The 19272-nt window shown below is 45.9% G+C and overlaps 1 protein-coding gene across 4 annotated transcripts in view; it reads right to left on the reverse strand.

Moving 5' to 3' along the window:
• TNC (tenascin C) overlaps positions 1-14562 on the reverse strand; it is a 62348-nt gene extending 47786 nt beyond the window's left edge. For 3 of the 4 annotated variants that reach the window (XM_081967196.1, XM_081967195.1, XM_081967194.1), the window contains exons 1-2: positions 14236-14561; positions 739-1312 (exon numbers count right to left, since the gene is read on the reverse strand). In XM_081967196.1, coding sequence (XP_081823322.1) covers positions 739-1201 — 463 coding nt within the window. In that variant the 5' untranslated portion in view covers positions 1202-1312; positions 14236-14561. Of the gene's footprint in view, positions 1-738; positions 1313-14235 lie in introns of all 4 variants that reach the window. The other variant, XM_081967193.1, reaches the window with a different exon arrangement.
• Positions 14563-19272: the final 4710 nt, after the last annotated feature.

Here is a 19272-nt window from a genome sequence, read left to right on the forward strand (position 1 = left end):
GAGATTTTGCAGTAACCTTGCCCTGGAGTGAGGAGGGAATGGGGATTTTGCAGTATCCTTCCCTTGGAGTGGGGAGGGAATGGAGATTTTGCAGTATCCTTCCCTTGGAGTGTGGAGGGAATGGAGATTTTGCAGTATCCTTCCCTTGGAGTGGGGAGGGAATGGAGATTTTGCAGTAACCTTGCCCTGGAGTGAGGAGGGAATGGGGATTTTGCAGTATCCTTCCCTTGGAGTGGGGAAGGAATGGAGATTTTACACTACCCTTCCCTTGTCACGCCCACCAAGCTACGCCCACAGAACCGGTAGTAAAAAAATTGAATCCCACCACTGTGACCAGACCAATACCTTTAGTACTGTCCAGGGTCCTGAAATGGAATGTTAGAGACCCGTCTCACTTTTTTTTAAAAAAAATGTCCTTTGTCTTATGGGGACAATCAAATCCTTGATGAACAAGGCAACCTATAAGAGAAGGTTTTGTTTGGGAATTCTAGTTCTTCTATTTTTTGTTTGGGAATTCTAGTTCTTCTATTTCTTTGTTTGGGAATTCTAGTTCTTCTATTTTGGGGGGAATTCTAGTTCTTCTATTTCTTTGTTTGGGAATTCTAGTTCTATTTTTTTGTTTGGGAATTCTAGTTCTTCAATTTCTTTGTTTGGGAATTCTAGTTTTTCTATTTTTTGTTTGGGAATTCTAGTGCTTCTATTTTATTCCATCCCACCTTGCTTCTGGGTCCCCCTTACCTTTTGCCGTCTGCGCACTGGAACAGCACCCTGACCCACCGCCACACTGTTCCTGCAGAGAAGATACCAGCTCTTCCAATTCTTCCAGCCGGCTTAGCAGCTCCTTGATATCAGGTGCCGCCGCACACCCGCAAGCCCGTCGCGGGATATTGATCCGGTGCGTGAACACAATCTGATTGTCTTCGTTCAGCGTGTGCTCCTGATAGTGTTTGCCTGGCTCAGATGGAAGTTTGATTTCCGAGTCTCCACTGGGGGGGTCCAAGTCCACGGAGCAAAGGGAGCCCACGGGGACGTTGATATTGTAGACATGGTTGAAGACCACTGGTTGGTTATCCTCCGGTAGCGTCACGTTGATTCCCGTTTCCCTCTTCTGCCGGATAATTCTCTTGATGAGTCCACCGCTAGCATCTTGATGGGATAGGAAGATGGCCACGAAGGCCATGACCCACGCGGACAGGGCCATCCTCAGTTCCTCTCTTTGCACTCTTGGTAGACGAAGGACCGTATGATGTTGCAAAGAAGGGACGCCACTTGCTTGCAACAGACAGTTTCAGGACAGCCTCCGCTTTCGGCCCTGCAAGAGTTAACAGAGATGGAGACTCAGTTAATTTGATGTGAAATCAATACCACACACAACGCTGGAATGACCTGCAGGAAGGGGATCGTCCCTGAATTGGGAAGCGATCCGCTTGCAACACAACACAAACGGGGGACTGTAATGAAAAGAGGAGGCGAAAAGGAAGGCGATACGTCAAGTCATCCCCAGGACATGCAGCTGGAAATCAGGACATGATAGCAAATCAATTAGGTGGGAGGAGCAAATGAATTGGCTGTCCAAAAGCCGGAAAACTCAGCCAGAAACTGAAGAAGGAAGCTGCCTCCTGTGCCAGCTTCGGCACAGTACAGAAAGTGGCACCTAATAAAACAAACACTTTTCTCATTTAGGACACAGTTCCTAGCTCGTTCCTACAGTAAATGAAGTTTTTATTGCGATTTTTACAAGAATGGTTTGGTTCTTATTCTTCGAGGATGAAAAAAAGTCTGTCTGTCTGTCTGTCTGTCTTATCTATCTATCTATCTATCTATCTATCTATCTATCTATCTATCTATCTATCTATCCATCTATCTATCCATCATCTATCTATCCATCATCTATCTATCTATCCATCATCTATCTATCTATCTATCTATCTATCTATCTATCTATCTATCTATCTATCTATCTATCTATCTATTTCATCATCTATCTCATCATCTATCTCATCATTTATCTATCTATCTATCTATCTATCTATCTATCTATCTATCTATCTATCTATCTATCTATCTATTTCATCATCTATCTCATCTATCTATCTCATCATTTATCTATCTATCTATCTATCTATCTATCTATCTATCTATCTATCTATCTATCTCATCATCTATCTATCTCATCATCTATCTATCTCATCATTTAACTATCTATCCATCCATCTATCTATCTATCTATCTATCTATCTATCTATCTATCTATCTATCTATCTATCTATCTATCTATCTACCTACCTACCTACCTACCTACCTACCTACCTACCTACCTACCTATCTATCTATCTGTCTGTCTATGCATAGAGAGAGAGGCAATCTGAAAGGAAGAGAGTGATAAAAATTCCGCATTCTCTACTGGCAGATTTCTCCCCCTCGCTTCCTTATTCAGATGATCTCTCTCTTCTTGCAGTTTCCAGGAATCTTCCAAACACACACGAGCTCCAGACGTCTCTTATTTTAAATTAAAAAAAACCCTGTAGATTGAAAACAGCAGGTCCCCGCTGGAGGAAAAGAAGAAAGGGCTTGTTCTAAAAATGGAAAACGAGCGGAGGAAATAGGCCACTGGAAACGACTCCTGGAAAGTAAGAGAGAGAGATGACTTTTTAATTTAAATTTATTTCTCCTGCTCTCACTGGCTGCTCTTTGGAAACTCGGCATGGGGTGCTGAACTTTCCAGAATGTGTCCTTCCATCAGGGCTCGTTGAAAGTAGGAGACCATCAACTCAACCGCTTCTCTTTCGGATCTTCCCAGCCCAGGAGCATTCAATTTTCTCATGCTGAGAGAACATGTCTCATCAAGATGAGATGAATGGTTAGAGCAATTTATTCCAAGAGTTCAAGACAGCTAACCTAGCCATTATCCAACAATTTTATAGCTGTGGCTCAGTCCTTCTCAGCCCAAACTGGCTTTTATGGTAGAACCTGAGTATATGTGATTCTTGATAAACACTATAACCATTAGATCATATTTATCTGCTAACTGGAACCCCAGGATTGACCACAGTCAATCACAGCAGACTAACAGCAGACTACAGAGTTGTAAGGGACCTTGGAGGTCTTCTAATCTAACCCCTTGCTCAAGCAGGAGACCCTATAACATTCCAGACTAAACCTCCAGTGATGGAGCACCCACCACTTCTGGTGGCATTGCTGGACTGTTCTCACTATCAGGGAATTTCTTCTGAGTTCTAGGTTGGATCTCTCCATTCACCATTACAAGGAAAGTAAAGTTGTATCCGTTGTATCTGACCCATCGTGACCCCAATGTTCCTCCAGGCCTTCATATTCTCTACCATCCTCTGGAGTCCATTTAAGCTCACGCCGTCTGCTTCGGTGACTCCATCCAGCCACCTCATTCTCTGTCGCCCCCTCCTTCTTTTGCCCTCCATCTTCCCAGCATGAGGCTCTTCTCCAGGGAGTCCTTCCTTCTCATTAGGTGGCCAAAATATTTGAGTTTCCTCTTCAGGATCTAGCCTTCTAAAGAGCAGTCAGGGTTGATCTCCTCTAGGACTGACCATTTGGATGGCCTTGCAGTCCAAGAGACTCGCAAGAGTCTTCTCCAGCACAGGAGTTCAAAGGCCTCCATTCTTTGGTGCACAGCCTTCCTTATGGTCCAACTTTCACAACCATCCATTGCAACTGGGAAAACCACAGCCTTGACTAGACACACTTTTGTTGGCAGGATGCTTTTTAGTTTGCTGTCTTTGTATGTTATGGTATGTTTAGTATGTTCTCTTTGTGATAGCCCCACAGATACCGGAAGACTGCTACCATGTTAACCCTAGTCCTCCTCCTTCAATTGTTCACCATGCTATTTCATCTCCAGATCCTTTATCGTCTTTGTTGCTTTATTGGAAGACTATCATGTCACCCTTAGTTCTCCTCTGTCACCCGAAAGAGGTGGAAGGAGCCTCTTGTTCACCCTACTAGCTTTGCCCACGGCTCAGGAGGGAGATTCAGATCAGCATTCCTAGCACTGTGACACAGGGTTCCCATGGTCCCCTGCCCCATCTCAAGTTTCTTTTGGGAAGACATATGTCTTGCTGGCAAATATCAATGACTTTGAAAACTTTTAGGTTTCAGAAAGTTCTACTGCCAAGTTGCACATTGTTGGGAGCTCATTTTTTCTCTCTTCCTTTTTTGTTTTTAATGACTTCACAGTGGATCGGGCAAACACGGTAAGACCCTCCGTTTCAGACTCACAGAGCTTGTAATTCTTTCTCTCCCCTCTCTTCCCTCCAATAAATCAGAGCCATGAATGCGAAATTTAAACATAACGCTGCCGCTGTTCATTTCCAGGATCATTCGGGGTTTTGCCAAAAAATACTCCAGCTTCAATTCAGAAGTAGCCCTTTCTGGAAAAGATTTCTTTTCTTTTTTTTAAAAAAAAGAAAAATCTATTAAACCTTCTTTGTGGTGGAATGGCTGCTCTACTGTATGAAACTCCCATGGCTTCTTTGTAGAGTCAATAGAATGTCTGTCTGCTAGTTGTTACTCATGGAACAGAAGGGGGGGAAAAGTTTCCGCTAATGAGAGATAGAAAGCCTATATTTGGCCATGCTGAAAATGGGGGAAACGGGATGGATACAAGCCAATGATAACGTAGATCTAGCAGTGTTTGATATGGTATGTTTTGAAAAGAGGGGAGTAAGTAGTGCGATTGGGTCCATTAGTACTTGGGGAATTTTATTTTCATCCTATCCGAGTCACGGAATGGTCCCACAGCGGTTCTCAGGGCTTGAGTAAAAGGGCTGTTAGGAAGCATCTTCTCAACTCACGTGGCACGGTTGCTCTTCCTTAACACTAAGTCATAAATTAATCAAATGGGCTGGGTCTGCATAAAGCTCTAACAGAAGGTGGAGGGGAGGAGAAGGAGGAGAAAGACAATGAGGAGGAGGAAGAAAAGGAGAAGATAAACCGAGGAGGAGGAAGAAAAGGAGAAGGTAGACAATGAGGAGGAGGAAGAGAAGATAAACTGAGGAGGAGGAAGAAAAGGAGAAGATAGACAATGAGGAGGAGGAAGAGGAGGGGAAGGGGAAGGAAGAGAAGATAAACAATGAAGAGAAGGAAAAGAAGGAGAAGGAAGAGAAGATAGACAATGAGGAGAAGGAGAAGGAAGAGAAGGGGAAGGAAGAGTAGTAAAACAATGACAAGAAGGAAGAGAAGGAGAAGGAAGAGAAGATAGACAACGAGGAGAAGGAGAAGGAAAAGAAGGAGAAAGAAAGCAGAAAGAGGAAAGGAGAGGAAGATTGGGACAAATAGGAAGAGGAGGAGAAAGGGCATGAAGGGGAAGAGGTAGAGAGGGGTAGGGGAGAGGAAGGGGAGGAAGGAAAGGCAAAGGAGTGGAGAAGAAAGTAGAGAAGGGAGGGAGGGAGAAAAGGAAAGGAAAGAAAAGTATATGGAAAAATGAATGACCAAAAGTGTTAAAATGTGATCAGAATAACAACTAAGAGGATGAATACGTGTTAATGTGTGTACGAGACTAAAAATTTTAAAAAAAACTTTCAAAAAAGAAGTGTTCAAGAAGGAAATGGCATTGTACTGCCCAATGTTGAGTTGAGAAGAACGATTATGAATTAGCCTATTTCTCCCCAAGGAACCATCTGGCACCAGAAATTATTTTCTTTTTAAAGATAGCTATTGCATGAAATATCCCACTTATGCACTTATGGGTCTTCAAAAGGTCTGAATGAATTTATCCTGAGGAGGATTTCCCCCCTCCCTCTGGCTAAATAATCCCCATCCCTGCTCCGAATCTCCTGCTCTTGCCCCGAACGTATTTAAAATTTGAAGGAGAACTGAATTTCCCAGCTATCATGAGGCCATGGAGATGTTTCCGAAATGGCTTCATGTTAAATGCTTCCCTCAGGCCTCACAGTTTGATGGCTGACTGACCTACTTCTGTCAGGACTTGTGAAATCAAGATCTTACCTTCTCTTTTGAAGGAGGGATGGAAAGGCAGCCATTTGGTGGAGAGACGGAAAGGACTGATTTCCCTCCTAGCCCAGAAAATGAGAGAAGGAGGGGACCAAGACAGATCGGGGGTAAACTTAGTTTCAGAGGTACTTCTTGGAAAGGAAAGGAAAAGAAGAAGAAAGGAGAGGAAAGGAAGGGAACGGAAGGAAAGGAAAGGAAGGGAAAGGGAAGAGAAGGAAGAAGGGAAGGGAAGGGAAAGGAAAGAAAAGGAAGAAGGGAAGGGAAAGGAAAGAAAAGGAAGAAGGGAAAGGAAAGGAAAGGAAGAAGAGAAGGGAAGGGAAGGGAAGGAAAGGAGGAAGGGAGGGGAAAGCAAGGGAAGGAAGAAGGGGAGGAGGAAGGGAGGGGAAATGAAGGGAAGGAAGAAGGGGAGGAAAGGGAAGGAAGAAGGGGAAGGAAGGGAAGGAAAGGAAAGGAGGAAGGGAGGGGAAATGAAGGGAAGGAAAGGAAGAAGGGGAGGAAAGGAAAGGAAAGAAAAAGAGGGAGAGGTCTCTGATTGTTGAGGATAATATGCTGACTTTGTACACCGCTTAGAGAGGGATGTAAACCCCTGTGAAGCAGTATATAAGTACGTCTAAGTGCTTGAGGGCTAATATAGTGCACACTCTTAGCCATCTTCCCTCCGACTCCTTCTTCTTCTTAAAAACGAAGAAGATAAAGCAACTAACTTGGAAGCAACCGAACCGAGCTGAAACCTCACAAGCCCTGCCAATTAACAACTGCGGAACCAGATCGAACAGAGGAAGAAATCCGATGATGCAAAAAGAAGTGTTTGGCCAACGTACGGATCAAAACCCAACTACTTCAGAAGCAGAAGTCAGGTCCCCCGGGGCTGTGGAATGCGCGTTTCGGGTCTTACTCAGCATCCCGCATTTTTATATTTTATAAATTTGTTAGCCCATATTTTGGTTTGTCAATTGGCAAAGCTGGAACGGATTCAGGGAAGCTCGCTAAGATACGAGCCTCTCCAGCCAAGGAATGTCAGGGAAAGGACGCGTTGCCGAGTCATCTTTTTAAAAAGGTTGTGAGTAAGAATGAGGGGACGGGAAGGAAAAAACAATCCGTTCGTTGTGCCGTGACGAAGACAAGACACCAGGGCTGAACATCTAGAGATCACTTCCTAAGGCAGTGATGGCGAACCTTTTCAGCTCCGAGTGCCCAAACCGAAATGAAACAAGAGCCCCGGAAACTCTAACACCAGTGGTCTTGGCGCATGTGCCCGCCGGCCAGCTGGTCTTTGAGTGTCCAGGGCTCCGGCGTGCGCGCCATCACTACTCTAAGGTGAAGGAAAAGGTTTCTTTATTTTTTAAGAAAAGCAATGTGAGGTTTTTTCTAAGGAAGGAAGAAACATTCCCATGAGAAACAGAAGTGGACTTCCTTCCGAATAGAACGTATATTTTAATTTTAATGAGATGGATGAGGGGGTCTCTCCGTAACTGCTTAGGATACATCAAGTTTTCCTTCCATTTCTAACAAAACAAATTAGGGGGAGTGGGGGGGCGCCTGGTTTTCCTTGCGCATTTACCCAACACCTCCTATTAGCCAGACAGACACCCCCTTGTCAAGGAGAGGAACGCCCCGCTTCCTATTTACATCATACTTGAGAAAGAGGGGGCAGACTCCCTGCTTCTTGGATGCCTGCCCGGGTTTAATTTTTCCCACATGTGGAACAAATTCACCCTGGACAAGGAGCGTCTGAGAGGAAGAAAATGCAGCAGCCAGACTGAAAGTTTCCTTGAATACATTACAAAGGGTCTTTCCTTCTCTCTCTCTCTCTCTCTCTCTCTCTCTCTCTCTCTCTCTCTCTCTCTCTCTCTCTCCCTCCCTCCCTCCCTCCCTCCCTCCCTCCCCCCCTCTCCCTCTCTCTCTCTCTCTGTCCCTTCCCATCCTCAGTTCATAGTGCTTTCTCTCCCTCTCCCTCTTTCTTCTCTCTCTCTCTCTCTCTCTCTCTCTCTCTCTCTCTCTGTCTTTCTCTCTCCCCCTCTCTCTTCCTCTCTCTCTTGCTTTCTCTCTTTCTCCCACTCCCTCTTTCTTCTCTCTCTCTCTCTCTCTCTGTCTGTCTCTCTCTGTCTCTACCCCCCTCTCTCTCAGCCTTCCCATCCTCAGTTCATAGTGCTTTCCACTGGTTGTGAACTGCAAGAGGTAGTCCTGGACAGAGAGAGACAGTGACAGAGACAGACAGACCGGGAGAGAGAGAGGAAGAGGAGAGATGGAGAGAGAGGAAGAGGAAGAGGAAAAGAAGAGGAGCGGGAGGGGGGGAGAGATGGACAGACAGACAGAGAGACAGAAAGAGACAGGGAGAGAGAGGGGGGGAGAGAGAGAGGAAGAGGGGGAGGGAGGGAAGGAGAAGAGAGAGGGAGAGGGAGAGGAGAGGGAGAAGGAGAGAGGGAGAGGAAGAGGAGAGGGGTACCATATGGTCCAACCATCTTCAGAAGTCAAATCCATTTTTGTCTCCATCCATCCCCACAAAGTCAAATCTATTGTCAAGAGGTATGAGAGAAGACAGGCACTTGATAGGCAATCCTTCATAGCACGGGTTTGGATAGTCTGTGTGTCTGTCCATCTCCAATTATGCCTACCAGTCCGGTAAAATCTGGTAAGGTTTGGCTGCCATCACTTAAGCAATGCCATTTGGCAAGACCTGCAAGATGTCCCTTCTCTGTTGCTCTTTGGAATAACATTACTGTGCCTGCCTCCCTAAGATGTGGTTGGCCCATCCCTGCCTACCTTTTAAAAGGCATTAAAGATTTGGCTCTTTCCCCAGGTAGGGATTGGTCTGCCCCATTCGAATGATTTATTGCTGGCACTAATGTTTTCATGTTTTGTTTTTATCATTTGTTGACTGTTTTTTTTTAATAGAGTCAATTGCTGCTCATTGACAGATTGCCCTATGAGTCAAGTTAAGGCAAAGGTAAAATTTCCCCTCACACATTTGTGCTAGTTGTTCCAGACTCTAGGGGGCGGTGCTCATCTGCATTTCAAAGCCGAAGAGCCAGCGCTGTCCAAAGACGTCTCCGTGGTCATGTGGCCAGCACGACTCAACGCCGAAGGCTCACAGAACGCTGTTCCCTTCCCACCAAAGGTGGTTCCTATTTTTCTACTTGCATTTTTGACCTGCTTTCGAACTGCTAGGTTGGCAGAAGCTGGGACAAGTCACGGGAGCTCACTCCGTTACGCGGTGCTAGGGATTCGAACCGCCAAACTGCCGACCTTTCTGATCGACAAGCTCAGCGTCTTAGCCACCACATCCCTGAGTCGAGGAGGCGTCTATATAATGTAAACTCGCCAACAAATTTAAAAAAAAAAACTCTGGCAAATAAGAATAACTCCATCCAGATTCCAAACACGATCCTCTATTTGATCTTGATAAGGAGAGGGCTGGAGAAAATCCAAGCCATTTCTCTCAAGTTAGTCCCACCTCTGGCTATACTTCCTTGTGCATATTGTGCATCTCCAGAACTCCCAATAAGCCAAAACTCTCACTTCTAAGCTTTCTCTTCTCATTTTTCTCCCAAGTCGTCAACCTTCTCAAGAACTTCGTGGAAACTAGTTAACCAATCCAGCTTGCCAAACTGCACAGGAAAGACATTTTAGTTGTAGGCACAAGCCTCACATTCAGTTTATCATTCTGCAGATTCTGATTGACTCCTGGATGCCCTCCGAATATTATTGAAGTTTAACTTCTCCTTATGGATCATCGAGGGAGAGGCTGGGAGCTGTAATTCTCAAATATCAGAAAGATCACACATTCTTCATTCTCGTTAGAGGGTGGCCTTTTTCAGCCCTTTCCAGCCTACTACTAACTTGAAGACCTCCAAGGTACCTTTGCTATGTCTAGGGTGGCTTACGGAATGCTTTCTCAACGACTAGTAAGATGGACTGCTGTTTCCTGCAAAGATTACCCTCCCGTCGCTCCACCTGTAAACTCTTTGGGAGGGGCCACAACCTTAGCCAGTTGTCCTTACTTCCTTCTATGACGTCTTCTCCACAGCTGTTCCTTTCTCCTATCAGCTCTACCCGTACGCACATCAGGGACAACCTCCCTCTCTTCCTCCTCACTGCTCCCTGACTCAGATGCCACCTGGTGGCCAACAGGCCTCTTTAGTTCCTGCTCTGACTCCAAACACCCTCCAGAGTCTTCCTCATCCTCCAGAGCAGTCCCATAATGGTCTGAGCTGTCAGAGTCCACCAACAGCTCAGCCGGCCGCTGCTGGGCCACAACAATACCCCTAGAGGTCTTCCTCCTATGATTCAACTGAGGTCAAACTAGGGTTACCTTAACGGAAGACAGAGGTAGAACTTCTGTTCAACCTTGCTAAGGAATACAAGAATTGCTTCCTTTTTAATGCTTATATTCTGCCACTGCTATTAACCTCTAGAGCCGTGATGGCAAACCTATGGCATGTGTGCTACAGGTGGCATGCAGAGCCCTCCCTGCGGGCGCGCCGGCCGTCACCCCAATCCAGCTGCACCATGCATGCGTGCACACCTCCCGCTGGCCAGCTGGTCTTTGGCTCTCTGCTGTGCATGCGCAGGGGCCGGGCACATGTAAAGGATGTGCAGGCTCATGCGCGGAGGCAAAAGCATTGGGGGGGCACTCACATTGCATTTTGGGGCTTTGCACAGTGCCCCCACGCCCCATTCTTGGCTTCCAGGTTGGTGCAGTTGGCCTTCCAGGCCCAAAACGAGGTGTATGTGGGCACACCTCATTTTGGGCCGGGAAAGCTTCCTGCACCAACCTGGAAGTCAAAAATGGGTGAGGGGTTGGGTGGGTGGAATGGATGCATGCATGGGGGGGGGGGTCACGCATGCCTGCTTAGGGGTTGGGGGTGCTGGAGGGGTCACACAACCATTGCTCGCTTGCTTTTGGCACGCAACGACAAAAAGGTTAGCCATCTCTGCTCTAGAGGGTAGATTGAATCAGGCCGTGGTGGGATTCAAATCATTTAACAACCAGTTCTCTGCCCCAATGACCAGCTGGGTAGGCGGGGCTCGGTGGTCATGTGACTGGGAGGGCGCAGCCAACTCAACGTCACTCACGCCGATGGACGCTTCGTCTTAGCTGTGACAATGTAATCAGGATTAACCGGAGAGGCAGTTTCTGTAAGCAGGGCAACAAAGATGAGGCTAGAAACACCAGGATGTTTCCTTCCTGCCTCCCTTACAGGATTAGCCCTGGAAAGTAGGAAAAAAAAACTAAAGGAGATTTCTTCCAACAACCGGTTCTCCGAGCTGCTTAGAAAGTTAACAACCAGTTCTCCCGGATAGGTGCAGACCGGCTGAATCTCCCCACTAGAATCAGGACAATTCAAGATACGGTAACTCAGAAACTGTTCCCTCAATTCCTGCATTGCAGAGTAGGCAGTTCAGGGAGGCGTCTTCACTGGCTCACACAGAACTTTTTCCGAGTCATTCAGGTGGATCAAAGCGTACATCATGAATAAATTATTCCTTGCCTGCTCCAGACAAAAGGACTTTGGAAGACATGCCAGCAGCTGTCTTCAAGAGAGAGGACAGGACTTAATTGATAAAGGAGGAATAGGAGAAAAGAAGTAGCAAGCTCATTTCCTGCCACATTTAAGAGTTTCTCGACAGTTCCAATCCTCACCTGCCTACTCCTATTCGATCGGAGTTATTTCTAAGTAAAATAAATTCAACAGGGCTTCCGCTAAGTGTTTTCATTTTTTTAAAAAAATTCAGGCATTCTCGGGAAACACTGAAGAAAACAGTGACAAGTTCCGTCTGCCCAGATTATATATAGAAGGACCAAGGGAGACAGGATAGCAGTGTTCCAACATACTCAGGGGCTTCCCCAAAGAAGAGGGAGTCAAGCTATTCTCCAAAGCACCTGAGGGCAGGACAAGAAGCAATGGGTGGAAACAAGTCAAGGAGAGAAGCAACTTAGAACTAAGGATAAACTTCCTGATGGTTAGAACAATTAATCAGTGGAAGAGCTTGCCTCCAGAAGTTGTGAATGCTCCAACACTGGAAGTTTTTAAGAAGAGGTTGGATAACCATTTGTCTGAAGGGTTTCCTGCCTAAGCAGGGGGCTGGACTAGAAGACCTCCAAATTCTCTTACAAGTCTGTTTATTCTATTCTATTCTATTCTATTCTATTCTATTCAACACTATTCTACTCTACTCTATTGTACTCTATTCCTATTCCTACTCCACTCCATTACAATCCATTCTACTCTACTCTACTCTACTCTACTCCTATTCCTACTCCACTCCACTCTGTTCTATTCTATGCTACTCTTTTCTACTCTTTTCTACTCTATTCCTATTCCTATTCCTATTCACTCTACTGTACTCTATTCTACTCTATTCCTATTCCTACTCCACTCCACTACATTCTACTCCACTACACTCTACTACACTCTATTCTACTCTATTCCTATTCCTATTCCTACTCCACACCACTCCACATTCTATTCTATTCTATTCTATTCAAATCCAACTGGATGCAGCCGCAGCTTGTTGGTACATCATTGTTCTTAGCATCTGTTCATTGCAAAACACCTCACTGCAAAACACCACACCGTGTAATATCACATTTGAAGAAGTTCTTTGGGGCGAAGAAATGGAAACGTTCTGCAGACACCATCCACCGTCTGCCACGAAGGCAGAAAACACACGCCTGCCGAAGTGTAGAAGCCGAGCCAAGCGCTACAGAGCGGCTTCTTCCTTCCTTCCTTCAACCCATCCTCCCCAGCCTTGATTATCAGGATAGTCAAAACAAAGAGACTGAAAAACAGCTTCTGCCTGCGGGCAATAACAACATTGAATTTTATGGTCCACAGTGCATTGTCAGCTTTTCAGTTTCAATGATACAGAATGGAAAGGCTATGTGTTTTTATTTTTACCATGGTAATGCACACGGAAGACGGCGTTTAATTTCATTGTCCCATGTGCAATAAAGTAAACGAAATGAAACTAAACTTGTCAGAACTCCCCCTTGCACAGATAAACCATTCAAACAAGGAGAAGCACCATGGATGGGATCAGATCAAGCACAGGAATGGCACACTGCTAAGCGTGGACTTAATGACTTGTTCTTTTTCTGCGTCGAAGGGGTGTGTGAGTGGGGGTGTGTATGCGTTTTCCCTCTGCCCGAGAACTGATTGTCTGGTTTTAATTGAAAAGAAAAAAGAAGAAGAAGAACAAAAGGCAAAACGAAAGAGAGATGAGTTCAGCTGCCTCTTTTAATCTCTCTTGTCTGCAAGGTGGGACATAGTGTTTCTTCCATTCCGAAACCGATACCCATTTCCAAGCCCAGGATGGAAAGCGGCTACCAAAACACAACTTCGCACAACTTCCGAGAACCACACCACCCACCCTTCTGAAAGATGGACAAAGCCCACCCACCCCGCCCCGAGTCAGAATAGCGGGATGGGCTCACATCATTATCCCCTCTCTAACATCAGCGTCCCTTCTTAGCGGCTTGCTTTCCCTGTAACGGATTTGCATGGCTCGTTCAAGCATTTTCAGCAGCAACCTGACAACTGGGGACTAATCCCACCCAACAGGACACAACAAAACACAATCGGAGGGGGTGAGGGAATTGTGTCTCTTCCTGTCCCAGACAGAATAAGCGAATGACAAAGTTGGAAGGGACCTTGGAGGTCTTCAAGGCCAATGTAGAGGGTAAAGGTAAAGGTTCCCCTCGCACATATGTGCTAGTCGTTCCCGACTCTAAGGGAAGGTGCTCATCTCCCTTTCAAACTCGAAGAGCCAGCGCTGTCCGAAGACGTCTCCGTGGTCATGTGGTCGGCATGACTCAACGCCCAAAGGCGCACGGAATGCTGTTACCTTCCCACCAAAGGTGGTTCCTATTCTCCTACTTGCATTTTCTACGTGCTTTCGAACTGCTAGGTTGGCAGAAGCTGGGACAAGTCACGGGAGCTCACTCCGTTACGCGGCGCTAGGGATTCGAACCCCCAAACTGCCAACCTTTCTGATCGACAAGCTCAGCCCCTGAGCCACCTGTAATATAGACTATACATGTCACCAAAGATGTAGTAAAACCCCAATCACCGTCATGCATGATTCCTATTCATTTCCCTAACCCCCCCCCAAAAAAGGGGCATTTTAAACAGAATTATCCCCACATCCCACAGTCCTATAACTCCCAACGTTATGGGGTGAGTGGGTGGATGGATGGATGGATGTGTGAAGGAGAGGGGGGTGAAAGAGAGAAAAAAAGAGCTGTACCTCCTTGTCGTTCAATATGCGATTATTCTTTCTTCTCTCTCACTCAGATCTGCATGGGATGCTTGTGGTTACTCTCCAAAGTCAGCCGAGTTGTCCCATCTCGTAGATAAGAAAGCGAGGAGGAGAAGAAGAAGCAGCGTTTGAGAGACAAAAACTGCGACGAGAGCTCCCACCTTCTGTTGCTTTCTGTAGCTGAGGTCCCCCTGAGCTCCTTTCCACTGTAACGGGATGCCTCGGAGACACAGGCGGTCAGTAAATTAAAGGCACAGTTTCCCTCTGAAATTACACAGCCGCAAATGCTTACATATATAGGGCCAAACACCCAAGAGGATTTGCACGCAGTTTATAGCCAGAAGAGAAAAAAATGACCACCTCCCCTTTTCCCCCCTCCCCTCCCTTCCTTCAGCACCAAACCATGTGTGAACAGGGAAATCACTTCAAGTTTGTAAGTGACTCAAGGAGGAGGAGGAGGAGGAGAAAAAAAATTCTCTCCAGAGTTTTTAGCAGTGGGTGTTCTCCCCACAATGCGCGGCACGGTTTAAGTTTTGAATATTGATGTGCCTCCCCACTGAAGGGGAGGCAGGGTTTCTCCGCCCCGGGGAGAATACACCAACACCTTCCGATCGATCCCGCTATCCACATGTGTGATGCATGTGTGCATATTTGTCTCTCTCCTGTAGCCCCCCTACTCCCCACATGCCTCTTTCTGTTATTCTACGGATGAAAAATTCCACCCCGTTTTCAGTCTGGTTCTATCTTTGCCACAAGCCATGTTTTCCTGGCAGCTGGTTGGCATTTTGCGAAAAGGGATGCATTTTCTTATTTGGAAGTTATAGGAGTGCCCTGGAGGAAATGTATTCAAGACCAAATCAGTCAGGAGGAGGAAGAAGAGGAAGGGAAGAAGAGAAAGAAAAAGGAAGAGGAAGAGGAGGAAGTCATGGAGGAGGAAAAAAATGAGGATGAAGAGAGGGAAGAGGAGGAGGAGGAGAAGGAGGGAGGAGAAGAAGAGGAAGAAAGAGAGGAGAAGGAAGAAGACATGGAGGAGAAGGAGGAGGAAGGAGGAGGAGGAAGAAGAAGCAAAGGAGGAAGAGGAGGAGGAAGAAGAACAGAAAGAAGAGAGGAGGAGGAAGACATGGAGGAGGAAGACATGGAGGAGGAAGAGGAGGGGAGAAAAGAGGGAGGAGGAGGAAGAGAAGGAGGAAGAGAAAGAAGAGAAGGAGGAGGAGGAGGAAGAGAAGGAAGAGGAGAAGGAGGAAGATGTGGAGGAAGAGGAGGAGGAAGAGGAAGAGAAGGAAGAGGTGGAGGAGGAGAAGGAAGAGAAAGAGGAGGAAGAGGATGAGGAAGATGAGGAGGAGGAGGAGGAAGAAGAAGAAGAGGAGGAGGAAGAAGAGGAGGAGAAGAAGAATTACATCTCCCCTTTCCTTCAAATATCTGATAAAAGGCGTGTCATTCATATGTTCCTCGGCAAAGGATGCAAAATGATACCATGGAACGTGATGCTATGATCCAAATCTCACCTTTGCATCCTTGGATCCAGGTTGACCCAGTGCCGGATATGTTGCTTGAGCCCACTGCTCATGGCTCACGGGCTGCCCCCCTTTGTGTTGGAAGACAGAGAAAATGACACGTTTAGCCCTTGGGATCGAGCTGGTGACCAGGGATTTACTCTTCAGACATCCTTGAGCAGGAAGCTGTCCATCTGCAACACTCGGAGACATCTTTCCACTGTGCAACTGAACATAATGGGGGTGGGATGAATCACATCCTCCAGTGCTGATGGATGGGCAGTTGGGGAAATGTTGCAAGGGGGGAGTTTGACATCTTTGCTGCTAATGACTCTTTTTCCTTTTCCTGGGCACGAGGGGGCCATGGAACGGAATGAGACACACAACGTCCCCCAGGGCCAGCTTTAGATGCCAATTCCTGAAGATGCTCCTGAGATGTTCCTTATCCTCGGCTTTAAAAGTCCAAGATTACACTGGGGAAGACAATGTCAATCGAATTTGGATATATGTAGCCCTAAAACACATGGGCTATATATACTGAATCTGCCTGCCTGCCTGCCTGCCTATCTATTTATCTATCCACCCACCCATCATCCATCTCTCTCTCTCTCTCAATCTGCATATCTATCTATCTATCTATCTATCTATCTATCTATCTATCTATCTATCTATCTATCTATCTATCTATCATCTATCGATCGAGCTAGATGAGGTCTGTGGTCATAAACACTCCTTTGAAAGACTGTTTGCCAGGCCTTGGCTGAATGGGAATGAGAGGAATTCACATTCGTTTAATAAAAGGGGTTTTATCGGGACCAGGAATCTGCTTTGTGCTTTTTGGGGAAGCCTCGCTCAGAACACTATCCATTATTAATCTTGACTTCTGCTTGCAAATTTGTTTCACACACTGTCCTGGCTTGGAATCTCTGCTCCCTATGCAGCTCAGATGTTTTTTTTTCACCCCTTCAACTCACCTTCAATAAATCAAAACATACTAACAAGACACGAAGAACTCTTTCAAGCTTCCCCACAGTTAAATATTTTATGCGCAGCTCCCATCTCCAGCTTACGAGCACATCTTGGAATCATTAGCTTAGCCACGGGTTCGTTTCGGCACATGACTTGTGACACACACAAGTGTGCGTTTGTGTGCGAGCATGCATGAGGAAAGGCGGGGATTGTGACCCGTGCATAAATCATCGAAGTGGAATGATGAAGTACGTTTTCCCGGAATCAAGTTCTCACCAGAACGTTGCAAGATTGCTCGCACAGCTTTGAATATATGGAATGTGTGTTAGTGTGCTATTATGTGCAATCAACTCTCGGAGGGTTGGCCAGTTTCTTGTTTTGAAGGCTTCCATGAAGTCTCAAGGGATGTAAGGAGATAGAGAATCAAGACAATTAGAGTCATCCAGGCAGGTTGCAGAAGGAAGGAAATCTCTACCTTCCACCACATTTCAAGGGTGGAGATACCTCACTAAAAAAACAAAAAGAAAGAAACAGAAGAAAATATTGGGAAACTTCAAGGCTTCAAGAGCATATATTGAATTCATTCATTTAATGACCAGATCCCTGATAGGAGAGAAGCATCACATTTTACAGGACCAAGGAGAGCTCCAGTGATATACAGGTGTTGCTTCATCAATATTCTAACTCAGCTCTTAGTGTTAGTAATTTGCTAAGGTTTCATTCAAATTTAATTTGCTAAGCATTTGCTAAGGGAAGCGGAGGCTCAGAGGCTCAGTGGCTAAGATGTTGAGCTTGTCATTCAGAAAGGTTGGCAGTTAGGTGGTTCGAATCCCTAGCGCCGCATAATGGAGTGAGCTCCCGTGACTTGTCCCAGCTATTGCCAACCTAGCAGCTCGAAAGCACGTCAACAATGCAAGTAGAAAAATAGGGACCACCTTTGGTGGGAAGGGAACAGCGTTCCATGCGCCTTCAGCATTGAGTCATGCTGGCCACATGACCATGGAGACATCTTGGACAGCGCTGGCTCTTCGGCTTTGAAAGGGAGGTGAGCACCTGCCCCCTAGAGTTGGGAACGACTAGCACATACATGATATGGATGGATGAATTGTGATATGTAGATAGGTAAATAGGTAGGTAGATTAGATAGATTAGATTAGATAGATTAGGTAGGTAGATAGATGATAGATAGATAGATAGATAGATAGATAGATAGATAGATAGATAGATAGATAGATAGATAGATAGATAGATAGATAGATAGATAGATAAGACCCAATCTAGTCTAGTCTATATTTTAACACTTCCATTGATGGAGCACCTATAACTTTTGGAGGCAAGCCGACACATTTGGTCTTCCCACCAAGTAGCTGTTTCTTTTTCCCATCCATGGAAAGGAGGACCTCAGCAGATCCCTGCATATTTTTCTTTCAGTCCCCTTTCAAATCTCTCAGCATTTTATCAGACCTCGTTTTTCCCCCATTCTTAACCGATCTGGGAAGAGAGGGGAATGTGTCCCCTTCTGCTGTTTATGTGTGCACAATCATAGTACATTCACACTTTGCTCTGGAACCCCTGTGCGAATGCATGAGTAGCCCCCAGGGATCAGCATAACAGAATAAGAGAGTGGAAGGGACCTTGGAGGTCATCTAGTCCAGCCCCCTGCTCAGGCGGAAAACTCTCTAACATTTCGGACAAACGCTTGTCCAATCTCTTAGAAAGCTCTAGATTTCACTGAGCCAACCAGCCATACCAAGGTCTTGAGTGTGAAGCCTCTGGCATGAAATCCCATTTTCCCACTTGCGCTTGAAGGCATTCAGCAAACAGTAAAGGATCAGATAACATCTCTGCCATCGTTCTCGTAAGAAGTGAATAATTCTGACTCGGTACATTTCACCTTTTTAAAATGTTTTCAATTAAATGTCGGTCTGGTTTGCATCCACGCAGTCTGGCCAAGATGGGCTGCAACATATCTTTGAGTCGACCACAACTGAATCATTCCCCATTTCAACCACTCCACTCCGTGGGGAGAGCAAAACCTCTCTGCCTTTGGGAATTGCTGGCTTGCAAGTTGGAGATGATTCTCATTCATTCTCTCCCGTCCTCTCTCTCCTCTTTCTCTCTCCCTCCCTCCCAGCCTTCTTTCTTTCTTTCTCTTTCTTTCTTTCTCTCTTTCTCTCTTCCTTCCTTCCTTCCTTTTCATACCATTCCTTCCTTCCTTCCTTAGTTCCTTCCCATACCATTCCTTCTTTCCTCTCCTTCCTTCCTCTCCCTCCTTCCTCTCCTTCCTTCCTTCCTTCCTTCCTTCCTTCCTTCCTTCCTTCCTTCCTTCCTTCCCATACTGTTCCTTCCTTCCCTTCCATACCGTTCCTTCCTTCCTATAACGTTCTTTCCTTTCCTTTCCTTTCCTTTCCTTTCCGCCCTCCCTCCTTATCTATCTATCTATCTATCTATCTATCTATCTATCTATCTATCTATCTATCTATCTATCTATCTATATCTTTCCACTTTCTCTCTTCCTCTCTCCCACCTTCTTCTTTCCTTCCTTCCTTCCTTCCTTCCTTCC

The sequence above is a fragment of the Natrix helvetica genome (assembly GCF_964273705.1).
Source record: "Natrix helvetica genome assembly, chromosome: 15".
Classification (NCBI taxonomy): domain Eukaryota; kingdom Metazoa; phylum Chordata; class Lepidosauria; order Squamata; family Natricidae; genus Natrix; species Natrix helvetica.